Below are 15,044 nucleotides of genomic sequence, written 5' to 3'. Positions count from 1 at the left end.
TAATGACAAGCTGCCTTCTCAAGGCAGCTCAGACTTTCAATAGCATAGCCAGCGTTCAATATCAGACTCCTGCTTCCTTATACCTTGAATCTACCCGCAACTTCCCTGACAACTTTGAAGTTACCAGCAGTCTGGAAGCAACCAATCGGTCCCTGCAGGTGCTGAGGACACTATCAAAAAGAAAGACGTCAGAACAAGGTAGGAGACTCTTGCAAGGCGGAGCCATCACTTCGACAAGCACCTGCCACATCCGCAATGACCTCACCGTCGGCACCGTGGAACTCACAGACCGACAGATATCATCAGCAAGAGCCCTTCATCACCTCACCCACTCTTTCCCAGCTAGGTAGCTAGGAAGGAACCCAGCACAGTCCAACAGACAATCAAAATTCCCCAGCAATGGACGCCATCTCCTCTCTTCTTGTTCTCCCAAAACCACCACAGTCGTCTCACCACCATCACCATCATCATCATCATTATCATCACATCCACCCCTAACCTCCCCATCCCACGGTATCATTACAGAGATTTACCCCCCACAGTTCTTTACGACCAAATCTTTCTTTTTCTAATTCCCAAGACAAACATTTCCTTTAACAATCAGTCTTAACCACCATGGCTCACCACTGCCACACCCCCATCCACCGCCACCCAACCAACACCTGGCAAGCCGGCCTCTGCGAACCAGGCAAAGGCGGCCTCTGCCCCCGCTCCTGCTTCATCGGCTTTGACCAGTTCGGCAGAAACAACTACCGCCTCAACCGCGCAGCCCACAATGACGACCCCCTCGACATGAAGAAATACAAAGGCTGCAACGAGAAATGCTGGAACTGCTGCCTCCTCTGCACCTTCACCCTCAGTGAGCCCCCCTATCTCAACCAGTCATTTTTTCCACTAATGAATGAACAAAAGGCATCGGCAGCGGAGTCTACGTAGGCAAACAAACCCACCACATCCGCAAAACCTACGGCATCCAAGGCAAATACTCTGACGACATTGCCCAAGGCATCTTTTGCCAGCCGTGCTCGCTGATCAGGAATGAGTTGGAGGTCAAGAAGAGGGAGGAGCTGAGGGATAGGGTTATTATGATGCAGCAGACTGGGCCGGTGCCGATTGGGGAGGGGCCGGAGGGGTTTAGAGCTTTGTATACCATGGCACCGGTTATGCAAGGGTATAGGGCTGAGCCGAGGATGAGTGCTTCTCATTCTCATGTTGATGAAGAGAGGGGGGAGAACGGGCAGAGGGAGGTGGCGCTTTTTCCGAGGGAGCAGTTGCCTGAGATTCCGAATGTGGGGAGTCCGTTGGATCCGTTTGCGAGGAGGAATGAGGCTTTGACGCCAATAACTGAGAGGGATAGTACGGAGGAGGGGGGGAGATGTAGAGGGGGGGAGAATGAGGAGGGGGAGTTGGGGTTTTGGTTGCAGAAGGGGAGGGATGAGAAGGGGGAGAGGTTTTGTGCTTGTGAGTCGAAGAAGGGGAGGAAGGGAAAGAGGGGGAAGAGGGGGGGGTCGACGCTGCCTGGGAAGGGTCATGCTGTCTGTGGTAATTGTGGGGAGAAGAAAAAGGTGATTGTTTTGCCGGTGGAAGAGGGGCTCGAGCAGGCGACACAGCTGGTTCAACAGGCTACGAATATTTTGGCGGGGATGGACAGGAACTCACCTAACCGGGGGGTGGTGCAGATTCAGGCCGGGGAGGTGTTTGTTTCTGAACCGGAGACGCCGGCGAGGTTGAGGAGGGCTACTGTGACGGATCATGGCATCAGTGCTGATGTTGAGGTTCCTCATAGTAATCACTCGTCGAGGAATCACAGTCTTAGTATTGACATTCGGGTGCCAGATCGGAGGGAGAGTGTCCAGAGGCATTCTCCTGGGCAGGATCCGAAGGTTGTGCAGTTGGTATTTGATCCGAGGGATCATCTCATTGAGGCTGATATCAGGGTTCAGGAGATTGCTGCTCGGGCTCGGGAGCACAGTTTTAGTCTTGATCCTAAGGTTGGGGTACGGGAGGAGAGGCCGAGAGGGCATAGTTTGAGGGAGGATGAGATTGTTGATGTTAATTTGGAGGAGGCGGCCGAGGTTGAGAGGGTAGAGGGAGAGCATGGTTTGAAGGAGGATGTCAAGGTTGGTGATAAGGGGTTGGATCTGAAGGAGCATGGGCTTGGAGGGGACCAGAGGGTTGATTCACCGGTTCACAAAGCCAGGGAGCACACCATTTCCAGAGACAGCTGGGTGCCGACTCCGACTTCGAGGGCTTTTGCTCATGGGATTCATCTTGACGAGAAGGTGCCTGTGCCAGAGCTGCAGAGGCTGAATGTCGAGCATGATCTGAGTCAGGATCGGAAGGTTTTGACACCGAGCCCGGGGCGGGAGTATCAACAGCATGATTTACGTGCCGATCTGCAGGTCAAGAGTCCTGCGCCTTCTCCAGTGAGGGGGCACGAGATGGGGCATGATGTGCGGGTTATGGAGAGTTGGGCTGATAAGTTGAGGGTGAAGGAGCATATGATTGGGGAGGATGAGAGGGTTGCTTCTCCTGCCCCTGGGAAGAGGAGGGCGCCGGAGCATTTGCTGGCGGAGGATGCCAAAGTGGGCCAGAGGGCGCATCAGTTGTTGGAGCACTTTTTGGAGGATGATAGGAAGACTATTCGGGGGAGCAGTCGGGGGAGTAATCGGAAGGAGAATGGAAATGGGAAGTAAAGTCGTGGAAAAAAGGGGAATGGGGGAGGAAAGAGGTGGGATGATGATGATGAATCCTAGAGACAAGCTTTGGCTGGATGAGACGGATGATGTGGTAATCGCTAATGAAATCCTAGCAATGGACGAGTAGGGATAGAATTGTAGTGTTTGTGATTACAGATATCTTTTGCTTCTGGGTTTGGGTGACGCCTTTTGTGATGCTTGTCTGGGTGAGAGGAAGGTGTCTTGCTTGGTGTTGAGGGGGCACTATGAGGCAATGACCCCACCCCCGCAGCGGTTTCAAACAGCGGACTCCTGTCAACAATTGACAAATCTACCCCGCTGTAGCGACTCCAAAACTTCCTGCAAGTCAACTTGTCCCTCGGCCGAAGCGGGGTGTGATTCATCGGACGCTTTCTTCTCCTGCTGCTGGTTAATTTGCTTGCATCTGCATTCGCCCATTGCGCCGGTTTTGTCAAGAAAGTACAGCTGTCGTCTTTGAGCGGGATTGAAACACGAGAAAAATCCGGGGTCCTCGAAAGTCAAATTCCTTTTTTCGAATTTCACAAAGCCAGCAGCAACACACGATAGTAACGAGAAACGAAACAACAATGACCGAAGAATACACCGTCAAAATCGGCACCCGCCGCTCGGCCCTCGCGCTGGCCCAGACCGACCTCGTCATCGCCGCGCTCTCAAAGGCGGCCGGTCCGTCGGTCAAGTTTGAGGTTCACTCCATGGCTACCATGGGGGACAGGGACAAGACTACCCCTTTGCCGTCGCTGGGGAAGGGGTTATGGACTAGTGAATTGGAGGCGAAGCTGGTGAACAAGGAGGTGGATGTTATTGTGCACTCGCTCAAGGACATGCCGACGAGCCTGCCGGAGGGGTGTGTTCTCGGGGCGGTTACGCAGAGGGAGGATGCGAGGGATGTGGTTGTTTTTCCGAGGCGTCAGGGGGGGGAATATAAGGCGCTGAAGGACCTTCCTGAGGGGTCGGTGGTGGGGACTAGCAGTGTGAGGAGGGCGGCGCAGCTCAAGAGGAGCTATAAGGGGTTGGTTTTTAGGGATGTGAGGGGGAACATTGATACTAGGTTGGCAAAGTGTGATGATGAGAATGGGGGGTATGATGCTATTATTTTGGCGGCGGCGGGGTTGTTGAGGTTGGGGTATGATGAGAGGATTGGGCAGTATCTGGAGAGCTCGACGGAGGGAGGGGGGTTGTTGCATGCTGTGGGCCAGGGGGCGTTGGGGTTGGAGATTAGGGAGGGGGATGAGAAGATTGCCAAGTTGATCAAAGCTGCGGTGGATGAGGATACTATGATGGCAGCTTTTGCGGAGAGAAGTGTGATGAGGACGTTGGAGGGCGGGTGCTCGGTGCCGATTGGGGTTGAGACGAAGTGGGTTGAGGATGAGGGGGAGAAAAAGCTGAGGTTGAAGGTTGCGGTTGTCAGTCTGGATGGCAAAAAGGCTGTGGATGGGGAGAGGACAGAGAAGATTGCGAATTTGGAGGAGGCCGAGGCTCTTGGGAAGAGCTTGGCTGAGAAGCTGGCCAGGGAGGGTGCTCAGGAGATTCTTGATGCTATCAACAAGCTTCGTGAATCGGCGCCGGGTGCGCTCAAGGTCAGCGATGCTTAGGTGCTCGTCGTGATGGGTTGTGTTTTTGGGCGGATCAAAAAATAGAATAGCGACAGGGCTTGCTCATGCTTCACAATGATAAATCTCACGGTGTTTCCACTCCAACTGTCGGATCATGCTTGGTTTCTATCATCAGCCGTTGAGTGCTCTCTGCCCGGCCCTCGACGGGTATCTGAAATGGCACAATGTTTGCGCCATTGCAATGCTGACTCTTCTCTGTCGTGAATCCTCTTGTCATCAAAGTCGAGATGCGCACCCATGAAAATCAAAACACCCTTTTGCCCCGGTATTTCCCATGTCCCGTATGGTACAGATCCTTTCTTTGGGCCCCTTGTGTATCTATCAGGTTGAACTGTCCGGAATTTGAAAAAAAAACCAATTTACCGTACACCCCTGAGAGCTCCTCGCTGCCAGGCCTGCCGCCCCTCTCAGCGTCTCTCTCTCCCCTTCTTCAGGCCATGTCTCTGCTTAGTGGTCCTCGTTGGCAGTAAACTCGTTGTACTGCTCAGAGTCCATCAGGGTCTCAAAGTCCTGGAGGCCCTGCTCGTCAACCTGGACCTTGGCGATCCAGCCGCCGCCGTGGGAGTCATCCTCAGGGACCTGGTTGAGGTTGCCAGGCTTCTCCTCGAGCACGAGGTTGATCTGGGTGATCTTGCAGCTCACGGGGGCGTTGATGTCGGCGGCACTCTTGACCGACTCGACGGCACCGATAGCGTCGCCCTTGTTGACGGTCCGGCCCTCCTCTGGGAGCTCGACGTAGACGAGGTCACCGAGGGCCTTGGCGGCGTACTCGCTGATGCCGATGACGCCGGTCTTCTTGTCGGCGGCGAGGTCAATCCATTCGTGCTCCTTGGTGTATTTCCTGATCTCGTCTAGAGGGGGTCTGGTGGTTAGTAAGGCCCGTCGCAAACTCAGGGCCGAGGTTTTGGAGGGGTTCTCTCACTGGATGCGGTGACGGAAAATGGGCGGGCAGCAACGGTGCGGGAAGCAGAGCTCCTCACGACAGCGAAGGCTGATGGGCGGGCAGCCCTTAGGCACCGGGCAATGGAGGCCATTTTGAGTTGTACAGCTGGAATGAAGCGAAGGGTGAGTGAGGTTGTCGAGAACCCAGAGATAAATCGAATGACGCTACCTACCGATAAAGAGACGGGACGGAGTACCACTGCGATTGTCGGAAGCCAGTCCCGGTGATTGGGCCGGTGGTTGCCGGCCAGCTGCCGGGCGGCCAGTCAAACGCAGCAGCAGGGAACCGAGCTACCGAGCTTGTCTTACATAATAAGCGCGGAGCTCTGTCTACTGTGCCTGCTGATGGTGGAGTTGGAATCTCCAGATGAGGTCATCTTCCACACGCGACTTGATGCTTCTTGGTTTTTGAATTGAATGCGACAAGGTCAAGGTCAGGTAAATTGGAGTGAAAGGTTTCAGTCTTGAAGTATGTTTTGGTTGAAGGTCATGCCATTCAGGGAGTAGGCCTCTGTTCAGGTGCGCTTATGCCGGCGCTTATTTTAGAGCAAATGGCGGTTGAGGTCAAGAGATGATGGAATCGGAGCCTCATTTATACCTTTCTAGACCTGCCTACCTCGTGTCAAAGTTAAGGTACCTGTGTTGAAAGGCGCTTGGCAGGCAGATATGCAGCAAGAAGGCGTGTGGCTGGATCCTCCATCCAATGCTCTGGGCCGATGAGGGGAACCAAACAAACTGAACCTTGACCCCGCGTTTAAGGAGGCGGCCTGGAGATTTGATAACAAAGCAAGGCAAAGCGTTCCAATGGTTGCTGCTCTATTGGAGTGGTTTTGTTGATTGTTTACATTGGGGACATCTCCCCTGAAAAGGCAATCATGATCATCACTACATAGGACTCTCTAAGAGAGAAAGAAAAGAACGAAAGCGTCAAATCGCGTCGCGTGTCGAGCAGCGCGTCCTGGTCCTGGCCAGAAGCAGTGACGTGTGCTGGGCTCAATTAATTGAAAACGCTAGCTGAGTGGACAGTCGAGTCGGGGATCGGGAGTCGGAACAGGGCCGTGGTGGGTAACCGTCAGTTCGCGCGCTTGGCCTTTTGCACCACAGTGGGTGAGTGGCTTCGATTTGGTTCCCCTCTGAACCTCCCCTTGCTCTGTCCTGCAGCAGTCAAGGCAGTTAAGGTACCGGCTACTGCACTCATTCCCACATTTCCCCACGATCCAGCAACCTCCATTCACATCAGTGGGCGTCTATCTGTTCCTCCTCCTCCAGGTTGACTTTCTGCCTGTCGTCTGCTTCCTTGGCCAGGCGCGCCGACAGCCTGGGTTCCACGATACCTAGCCTGACGATCCGAACCGGCTCCGCACTACAGCACCGCACCGTCCGCCCGCCCACACGTACTTGCGACCTGCATCCTGCCCTGGTTGCTTCGCTGCGAACGCCCATCTTCCCACTCTTCCACCACCGACTGTGACTGCTGTTTGAGAGTTGAGACGAACACGGTCCCTGGCTTCTTTGGTTTTGGTTCTATAGCATCCTCGACCAAGCTAGTCTACCCAGCTTACCTCTACCACGCTTCCCTCAGCTCTCTGTTTTTTGCGTCTCCATGAACTCGTCGCTGGCCTAGCATTGGACTACCAACTGCCGACCAGCGACCACCACATTTATCTTCATCAACGACATCCGCCCCGATCGACTGCTATACTCTAGGGCTTGTCCGTCTAGTCTAAGCACTCAACCGACTACCGACCGCCACAGCGCGACTAATCATGAACCCCCCTACCGCCTTCTACCAGGAACCCTCCAACCAGCCCGAGGGATCCCCAGCTCAATTCCCCATCGCCGACCCCAACACCATGGAGCAAGATCATGCTGCCGCTCACCCTTACTCAGACTCTGCTCTGACTCCCACCCCTACCTACAACCAAGCCCCAGTTGAGCTGCAGGATGACTCTATGGCCGGAATGGAGGACACAGTTCAGCCTACAAACGACTATGGCGCCTCAGATCTCAATGGCTTCCACGATCGACACCATGCTCAGTCATCCTCTGGCGAACAACATGGTCTCGGAATTGCCAACTCGCCCCATGTGAATGACAACACCGATCCCGACTCGACCGCTCGGTACGGAAACCAGCCATTGCAGCAACCTTCCCTTTCTCGACCCCCATCCGGCCTCTCGGGACAAGCGCCAAATGCCAGCAGCAGCAATGGACAAGGGGTGGCCGGTGATGTGCAGAATAATGGCCGCAACCACGTGGTCATCAAGGTTGGCATGGTTGGCGATGCCCAGATTGGCAAGACAAGTCTCATGGTCAAATACGTCGAGGGTTCCTGGGACGAGGACTACATCCAGACTCTGGGTGTCAACTTTATGGAAAAGACAATCAGCATCCGAAACACTGAGATTACCTTCAGCATCTGGGATTTGGGTGGTCAGCGCGAATTTGTCAACATGCTGCCACTGGTGTGCAATGATGCCGTGGCCATCCTGTTCATGTTTGATTTGACTCGCAAGAGCACGTTGAACAGCATCAAGGAGTGGTATCGCCAGGGACGCGGCTTTAACAAGACGGCCATCCCTGTTCTCGTGGGCACAAAGTACGACCACTTTGTGAACTTGTCACGCGAGGAGCAGGAGGAGATATCGACTCAGGTATGACCTGCTTCTGGTAGATTACATATTGTTGCTCCCGACTGACCAACGTGTGCCAGGCCCGTCGTTTTGCAAAGGCCATGCGTGCTGCATTGATCTTTAGCAGCACAAGTCACAGTATCAACGTTCAGAAGGTATACCCGTCCCTTGTGCTCTTTGGCCTTTTTGAGTTGTATCATGTCTGACCCTCTTCGTTTGCAGATCTTCAAGATTGTGCTCTCCAAAGCTTTTGATCTGAAGTGCACCATTCCTGAAATCAGCAATGTCGGGGAGCCATTGCTGCTCTATCAGTCCGTCTAAACACATGAACAGGCGTGTATTGTACACTATCTGCTCCTTGAGTGCTCTCCAGGCGATCATCAGCAGAAACAAAGCTGAAAACGCCAAATGACCAACGCCACGATGCAAGACCAGCCATCATTGAAGAAGAAGAAACAATACCCTTTTTTATATCGACTCGAATCGGCATTTTCACATTTCACATCACACACATTTATCACATAGGTCTGGCTTTTTCGACCAGACCTTTTCAGCGGCGTCATTGTCAGCAATCCGAGCCTTGGTCAAAGGCCTTTGTTTTTTTTAGAAAGAAATGCATTTCTGGGGGTAGGCTTTTATTTTTCGGTTTGATTCCCTGTGGTTTTGGTCAGAGAAGAGCCGAGAGTGTGGAACACGTGTTGGAAAAGGGGAGCAAATTGATGGGGTTTGCATTTGTGCCAATGAGGGCCAGTCAGGGGAGGAAGTATGGACCGGGAGATGCATTTTTTGAGGTTACAATGTTCGGTAGACTTCGGGTAAGGTAAAGAATGGACTGGGGGCTGGGGGAGCGCAAATCATCGGGAAAGGAGCAATTGGGGCCTTTTACTTACTATTTATACTATTACTATTACTTATTGTATTGTATTGTCATTTGTTTGGTCCTTCGTGGTGGTATAGCACTCTTCAGCCTTGGCAAAGAGATACTCTGGCTTCCATCCGATATTGTATCAGACAGAGCAAAACATAAAACATGGTCATAATCCAATCACAAAAGTGTTCATCGGTTATTCAAGGTTCCAACAGACAAAGTGCCAAACAACAACATATCGAGACAGCTTGCCTTCACCGAGTGCCGATGAGCCATCACATATCACTCCATCTAGCTCAGCCCAAGGGGGATACAGCTCACAAAACCGGAGCTACAGGTGAGACGGATTGGACTCGAGGGCCTGCCTGTCCAACTTGTCTGCACGTCTGTGACAGGTTACCTGATTCGGTCCCCTCATTGGTACTTGTCCAGCTCAGATGCTATCCCCTGTGTGTATTGTTACCAAGTTACACCACTCGAGTCCTTGTCTTACTTATTCTCCGTTATCATTGTTCTTCTCAGGTGAGTGATCGGATAAGGCCGACTCAGGTACCCTTTGCGAGAAGAATTTGTCGGAATCAATCTCGAGGCTGATGTTTGTACACTCAGGGGGGACTTTGTAGACTCTCACCGGGGCTCCCGAAGGGGATGTTGCTATCACGCTATCACAGTGGTTGAGAGGGGGGTTGGTTGCGTAGGGGGGAGCACGCCAAGGGTATACTGCGACAGGATACTACGTAATAACACTTTACATCTCTCCCAATGCGGAGGATTCGAGTAGATGTGCTGGGGGAAAGGGGGGGGGTTGATGGTGGCGAAGTGTTGGGTTAAGGTCAACTTGCAAATATGCTTGCCGGTGTTGGACTGTTGAGGGGAGACACGCCTGCATGATGATACAAGATCGAAGAGGCCATCGACCTTTTTCAAGATCGATTATGGGTGACAAGTTGATCAAGAGTTACAAATCCAGTATAAACACCTCAAACCACGCGAGGACTTGTCGATTTTTCTTTTTCGGTTTTTTTTTATACTGCCTGTTCATGAACCACCCCCACTGTCTCTTTCATCTTTACCGTCATCACCCCATTCAACAAGGCCAGCCACCATGACCAAGATGTTGTCACTCGTCTTACTGCTGTTCGCTTCTTTGTCTCGGGCACAGGATAACACTCCTCTTCCTTTGCCCTCGCCGACTTCGACGACGTCTGTTACGGTGCCGTGGTCGAGCATCCCCGTGCCTCCGGCGGCGACAGGAACGGTGTGGTCTTCTACTTCGGCACCTACATCTGCTCCTGCGGCCTCCGGCGGCAGCGGTGCCGCCACTGGTCAGGGGGCAGTTTGTGGGAAGGGGTTTACGTATTGTGGGTATATCTTGAGGGATCATCAAGGTAGGTCTCTTTCCTTCTCTCAAAACCTAGATCAGCCCAGTCAGGGAAAACAAAGACGCATGATTTCCCCTTCGACTTCTTTAAACATTCTCACTCCTTCATCCACCCCGCCCACTTTCCACCCTCTGTCCCCTGCCCCCTCACTAACAGCCCATCTCCCAGGCTTCGCCGAAGCAGACATAGTAAAATCCTACTGCTCCGCCTCCAAAGAAAACTGCCTCGACGGCAAGACCAAAACCGACCCCATCCAAGCCCTCTACGTCTGCGTCCCCCCCGACAACTCCACCACCACCTTGTCCCTCACCTCCAACATCTCCCCCAACTCCAACCCCTACGCCAACTCCGACGATGGCTCCTCCTCCCATTCCTCCTTTTTCAGATCACTCTTTTCCGGTTTTGGTAGCAACAACAACAAGCTCCACCCCCGCGGCTTCAACAACAAAAAGAGACAAGCCCCCGTCGCCGGCGCAGGCGGCGGCAGCTCCTGCAGCCTGACCGACACCCCGGGCAACAAGATCGAGCTGCTCTGCAGTTGCGGAGGGACTTGTCTGAATCCCGACAAGGATCATATCGGGAGGTGTGATGCTCCTTGTAACTGATTGACCTGCAAAAAAAAAAAAAAAAAAAAAAAAGGACTGGATAGCAGAAAAAAAGTGAGAGACAGGTTGGACTAACTAGAGACGTTCGTTAACTTACTTTTCGGTGGAGGGGGAGTTACTTCCTTTGTCAATGGGTTGGGATTTGTATCGCAAGGAAAGTGTAGGGTAAAAGTTTTGTAATATGAATTCACGACGTTCATTTTTCCCTCTTGACTAACTCCCTGTTCAAAACGCAATGATCTGCTATAAACTATACGCTGTATCTTCACATTATCCTGTATAAAATCCATCCCTCCCCCTTCCATTCTCCGTCTAATCCCCATCTGATAAATTCTCTTGTCCTATACCCATCATCCCGTTCTACAAAACTACAGGCGTGATATCTCACATTCCCCCCAACTCCCATCGCCATGCCCGCTAATCATACATGACAGATAAAAGCTAAATTAAAAAACCAAAAGTAAACTGGATATACCCCCCCCTACACACACACTCACTGTTCCATTTCCCCCTCCTCAATCAACCTCCCCAAAATCAAACTCTGAATCACCAACTCATCATCCAACGTCCTAATCCTCTTCAAGGGCGGCTCACCACCATCCCCCGTCACCACCTCCGGCGCCGCCATCGACCCCCTCTTCCTCTTCTTCTTCTGCCCCGTCGAACAAGGAGCAGAAAACAGCGCCTGCTCGACCGACTTCCCATCAACATAAACCCAGTCAAACACCTGCCCCGCCTCCTCCGCAGCCTTCACCGCCACCCTGGCCTCGTCAGCAGTATACACCCTCGTCAACGAAACCCCCAGCACCTGCGCCAGAAACACATACGGCATCTTTTTCGACTGGACCGACTTTTTCACCACGGCCAGCATCCTGCTCCCCTGCAGCAGCTTCGGGCGCTGGGCAACCACATCCGCCAACCTAGCCGTCGCGGCATCATAAGGAGCCAAACTCCTCGACCTGATGGCATTATCCAAAAAAGCCGACTGTCCAGCGCACAAGAGAAAAGGCGACCAGTCCACCAGCTCCCCCCTGTCTAGACACATCGTCACCCAACGCGGAGCAATACACGGCAGCCCCAACGCCAAAGCCTGCATGTACTTTACCTTGCGAGAGTGCCCATCAGCAATCAACGCCGTAAATCCGGTGGCATACCCAACAGGAGTGAGTTGGATCTCAGCCGACGTCTGGCCCTTCCCAGGACTAGCGACCGGGGTCGACGTGAGTGATCTCCCGGGTGAAACCTCAAAGAGCTCATCGAATCCATTTGGAAGCACCCTGCCCCCAGCTTGCGCAATACGCTTCTGAAGGGTGGTTGAATCGTCCATGCGCTTCTTGTACTGATCATTGGTTTCACCTGGCTTTTTCGATTGAAAAGAAATGGCAAAAGCCATATTGCTGAACAATCCCGAAGTAGGCTGGCCGAAGGGCGATTTGATGCTCGCGCAGGCAGCTCGAAAAGTCGACCGAGATGCCGAAGCAATATTGAGACGGGAGACGCCCAAGCTATCCTCAAAAGCCGGCGTTGTCGGCAGGGGCAGAGCGAGCTCGTCTGTTGAACCTGAGCCCCTCCTGCTCTGCAACCTTACAGATTGCCTCAGACTCTCTCTTGAGCCTTTCGGCTTTGCAACTCTCTCACGGACTTGTCTCCGGTTCAGTCTCGTAGAAACCGTTGAGAAGTTGCCAGCCATTGAAGCCTCGAGAGGCGAGCGCTCAGACACAGATGCTCTAGTAGAGTCTGTGTAGATACTGGGGGTTGAGGCGATGGAGGTGAGGTCTGAGCTTGAAGGGTGACGAGGCTCAGGAATTGCCCTTCTGGATCTTGTATTGGGCGCCGGGGGGGTCGAGTGAGGCAAGACCGGCTCCAGTTCTGGGGCAGCCGGCTGATGGGTTGGCTCCTCTACCACACCGGCTTCCATTCTGACTCGTGTAGGACTCGTTTCCGGAATTATGGATGTAGCTGGAGCTAGACCTGGGGGCTCAACAGGATGGCCTGAACGAGCTGACCGCCTTGAACGCACTGCTGGAAGTTCGGGCTCTGCTACTGGCGTCAAGTCTACCACTGGCTCTGCCATATCCCCGTTGTCAGACTGGGTTGAATCGTCGTCAACAATAGCGGGCTGTTTCGGTCCAGATGGCAAGTTCTTAGCTTGGGAGTCCTTGATGGTCTCTTCATCCAGTGAAGAATCTTGAGCCTCGGTGCCGTGGCACTGGACAAGATATGCCTCCGCCTTTGTCGTTTGTTTCTCACTGCTCGTCAATGGCACTTCGACTTCTGCCATCTTCGTCTTCGCTGAACGCGGTACACTGATGGCGGTTAGTGACTTGAGCGCAGCATTCTTTTTGCTCTGTGCCCTTCGACGTCGAAGTAGCTCCTCGTCATCATCGTCCTTTTCGAATACAGGAGGGTCTGACCGCACTTCCGAGGAGCCACGTCTTTCTTGGGACTTTTGAATAGGCTCATAAGCGGCCATTGGCTCCGGGGCTGCTCTTCGCCTTGGGAGCAACTCAGATTGCGGCGCTTCAGTAGCAGCTTTGTTTCCATTCGAGGCGCTAGGAATGGGACTGCTGGGTCGATTTTCCAGGTTGGATGACTTTCTCCCTGGAAGAATCTGTGGGCTTGATGGCGGGTTCGGGACAGAAGACGACCGAAGACCCCGATCCTTAAGTGGGGATGACAGAGCTGGGCCGGTAAGTGATCCTGGGTGAGGGAACTCTGCCGGCGATGGTCGTGAGGAAGTTGGGCTGGCCACCTTGACGGCCGATGAAAACTGGGTCGACTGAAACATTTGGGAGGGGGGAAGTAGCTGAGAGAGTCCTTGTCGAAACGGGTTATGTGGAGCAGCCGGTGTCTCTGGCGGGCGAGGCGACGATAAGATGGGCTGGTGAGATGCATGTTTGGGAAGACGACTTGTACCATAGTCAACGAAGCCCGAGTCGTTTGGCAGATTGGAACCATGATAGGGCGTTTCCTGGGGAATTTTATCAAGATCAAACTGCACCGTCCCTGCATTCTCTTCCTCCACAATCGCTTGTTCTCGAGTCCGAGTGTCCATGCTGGGAGATGGCGAACGACAGTACTGGTCATAGCTTCGACCATTGTTGGACTGTGTCGACTTTTGCGAGTCCATCTTGTCTCGGCGCGCAACGTTGATCTGGTTTGGGGCAGGGATGTCTGTTAACTGAGTGTCTGGGCCATCGCTGCCAGGAGCCTGGCGGGTTTGTGACCCCTGTGATGGTGCCCTTTCCACGCCGGAACGATGTTGACGACGAGATTGTGAGTTGTTGTTGCCTGCACGCGTCGTCCCCCGCGTCTGTGAAGCTGGTCAGTGCAATCTAGGAACGGACAAACAGGGGCGTTGAACGTTTGCTTTGCGGGAAAATTCAACGGCCTTGGAACCGTGCGAAAAATACTCACGTTGAAGGATGGTGGCTTTTTGAAGCGGCCAACGTCTAAGTGCATGTGTATCCGTCAGTCCTCAGGATTCGTCACAGAAATTACAAAAAAAAAAAAAAAAAAAAAAAAAAAAAAAAAGAAAGAAAGAAAAAGAGCAAAGCACTGACGCACCTTTCTGAACACCAGGCTTGCTTGGAGGCGGCGTGGTGCTGAGGTCTGGTGGTGGAGGTGAGCTGCTTGCCTACAGTGTCTCGATGTTAGCCAATCCTGAGATGCTGGAAGCCTAGAGAAGGTGAGGGGTCCCCTATTCAGCGCCACCAAGAACTTACAATGCCAACACCGTAGCCTTGCACCAAGCGGTTAAAAACCTCCAGAGTGTCCTGAGACTCATTTTCCCCTTCCAGCGCCTTTTTCTCGGCTCCTCGCAGTGTCTTGGATGGCATGTCGTTGGCCACACCTAAACCCAGCCAATACCCGGCGGCGAACTGGCGGATAGTAAGAGAAAGGCTTGCTGGAAATCCGCAGGTTCTGGATCCTAGTGAATTGATTAAAAAGAACCAGAAATTAATTCGCCCACGATTTCTCTCAATGGAAAAAGAAATCGTAAGCTGCTCGTCGCCGGGACGTTGCCATGGCTTTGATTAGAAAACAACGGTTGCATCCCTTTGCCCAAGCTGTACCGTTCTAAGAAGCGCAAGCGCGTCGAGGACGCGGGATCACGTGAGTACAATCAGAGATGCTTTGTCAAGTGGTTCGTGCATCATTGCCTCCAAGAATTCCAGATCCCAAAATCCGGGGCGTCCCACTTTCCAATGCAGGGGAAATTGAGATTTGCAGCCAGTTGGCAGCGCCTGGAAACCGAGTTTGTGGCCTTGTTCGAGAAGG

General features: G+C 53.1%; 6 protein-coding genes across 6 annotated transcripts; 4 read left to right on the top strand and 2 right to left on the bottom strand.

Moving 5' to 3' along the window:
* The first annotated feature begins 84 nt into the window (after positions 1–84).
* On the top strand, positions 85–2,891 carry HEM3_2 (porphobilinogen deaminase). Its single transcript, XM_062909665.1, has 2 exons — positions 85–859; positions 913–2,891. The coding sequence occupies exons 1-2, from the start codon at positions 616–618 to the stop codon at positions 2,694–2,696; spliced, it is 2,028 nt and encodes a 675-aa protein (XP_062768474.1). The 5' UTR covers positions 85–615; the 3' UTR covers positions 2,697–2,891.
* Positions 2,892–3,286: 395 nt separating this feature from the next.
* On the top strand, positions 3,287–4,312 carry HEM3_1 (porphobilinogen deaminase; the record flags this gene model as incomplete). Its single annotated transcript, XM_062909664.1, has 1 exon — positions 3,287–4,312. The coding sequence occupies one exon, from the start codon at positions 3,287–3,289 to the stop codon at positions 4,310–4,312; it is 1,026 nt and encodes a 341-aa protein (XP_062768473.1).
* Positions 4,313–4,414: 102 nt separating this feature from the next.
* On the bottom strand, positions 4,415–5,821 carry GCV3 (glycine cleavage system H-protein subunit). Its single transcript, XM_062909663.1, has 2 exons — positions 5,256–5,821; positions 4,415–5,184 (listed from the first exon to the last, which is right to left on the bottom strand). The coding sequence occupies exons 1-2, from the start codon at positions 5,365–5,367 to the stop codon at positions 4,781–4,783; spliced, it is 516 nt and encodes a 171-aa protein (XP_062768472.1). The 5' UTR covers positions 5,368–5,821; the 3' UTR covers positions 4,415–4,780.
* A 629-nt stretch (positions 5,822–6,450) lies between these two features.
* On the top strand, positions 6,451–8,229 carry TEM1 (Ras GTPase tem1; the record flags this gene model as incomplete). Its single annotated transcript, XM_062909662.1, has 3 exons — positions 6,451–7,929; positions 7,989–8,063; positions 8,131–8,229. Exons 1-3 carry the CDS (start codon positions 7,042–7,044, stop codon positions 8,227–8,229), a joined length of 1,062 nt encoding a protein of 353 aa, XP_062768471.1. The 5' UTR covers positions 6,451–7,041.
* Positions 8,230–9,881: 1,652 nt separating this feature from the next.
* QC763_206180 (uncharacterized protein) lies at positions 9,882–11,017 on the top strand (the record flags this gene model as incomplete). Its single annotated transcript, XM_062909661.1, has 2 exons — positions 9,882–10,164; positions 10,327–11,017. The coding sequence occupies 2 exons, from the start codon at positions 9,882–9,884 to the stop codon at positions 10,761–10,763; spliced, it is 720 nt and encodes a 239-aa protein (XP_062768470.1). The 3' UTR covers positions 10,764–11,017.
* On the bottom strand, positions 10,828–14,866 carry RAD9 (radiation sensitive protein rad9). The gene is made up of 4 exons (XM_062909660.1): positions 14,489–14,866; positions 14,331–14,400; positions 14,181–14,215; positions 10,828–14,076 (listed from the first exon to the last, which is right to left on the bottom strand). The coding sequence occupies exons 1-4, from the start codon at positions 14,600–14,602 to the stop codon at positions 11,257–11,259; spliced, it is 3,039 nt and encodes a 1,012-aa protein (XP_062768469.1). The 5' UTR covers positions 14,603–14,866; the 3' UTR covers positions 10,828–11,256.
* Between the last annotated feature and the right edge of the window lie 178 nt (positions 14,867–15,044).

The sequence above is a fragment of the Podospora pseudopauciseta genome (genome assembly GCF_035222475.1).
Source record: "Podospora pseudopauciseta strain CBS 411.78 chromosome 2 map unlocalized CBS411.78m_2, whole genome shotgun sequence".
Classification (NCBI taxonomy): Eukaryota; Fungi; Ascomycota; class Sordariomycetes; order Sordariales; family Podosporaceae; genus Podospora; species Podospora pseudopauciseta.
Note: the sequence above shows the minus strand (reverse complement) of the source record. Positions and strands in the feature narration are given on the sequence as shown.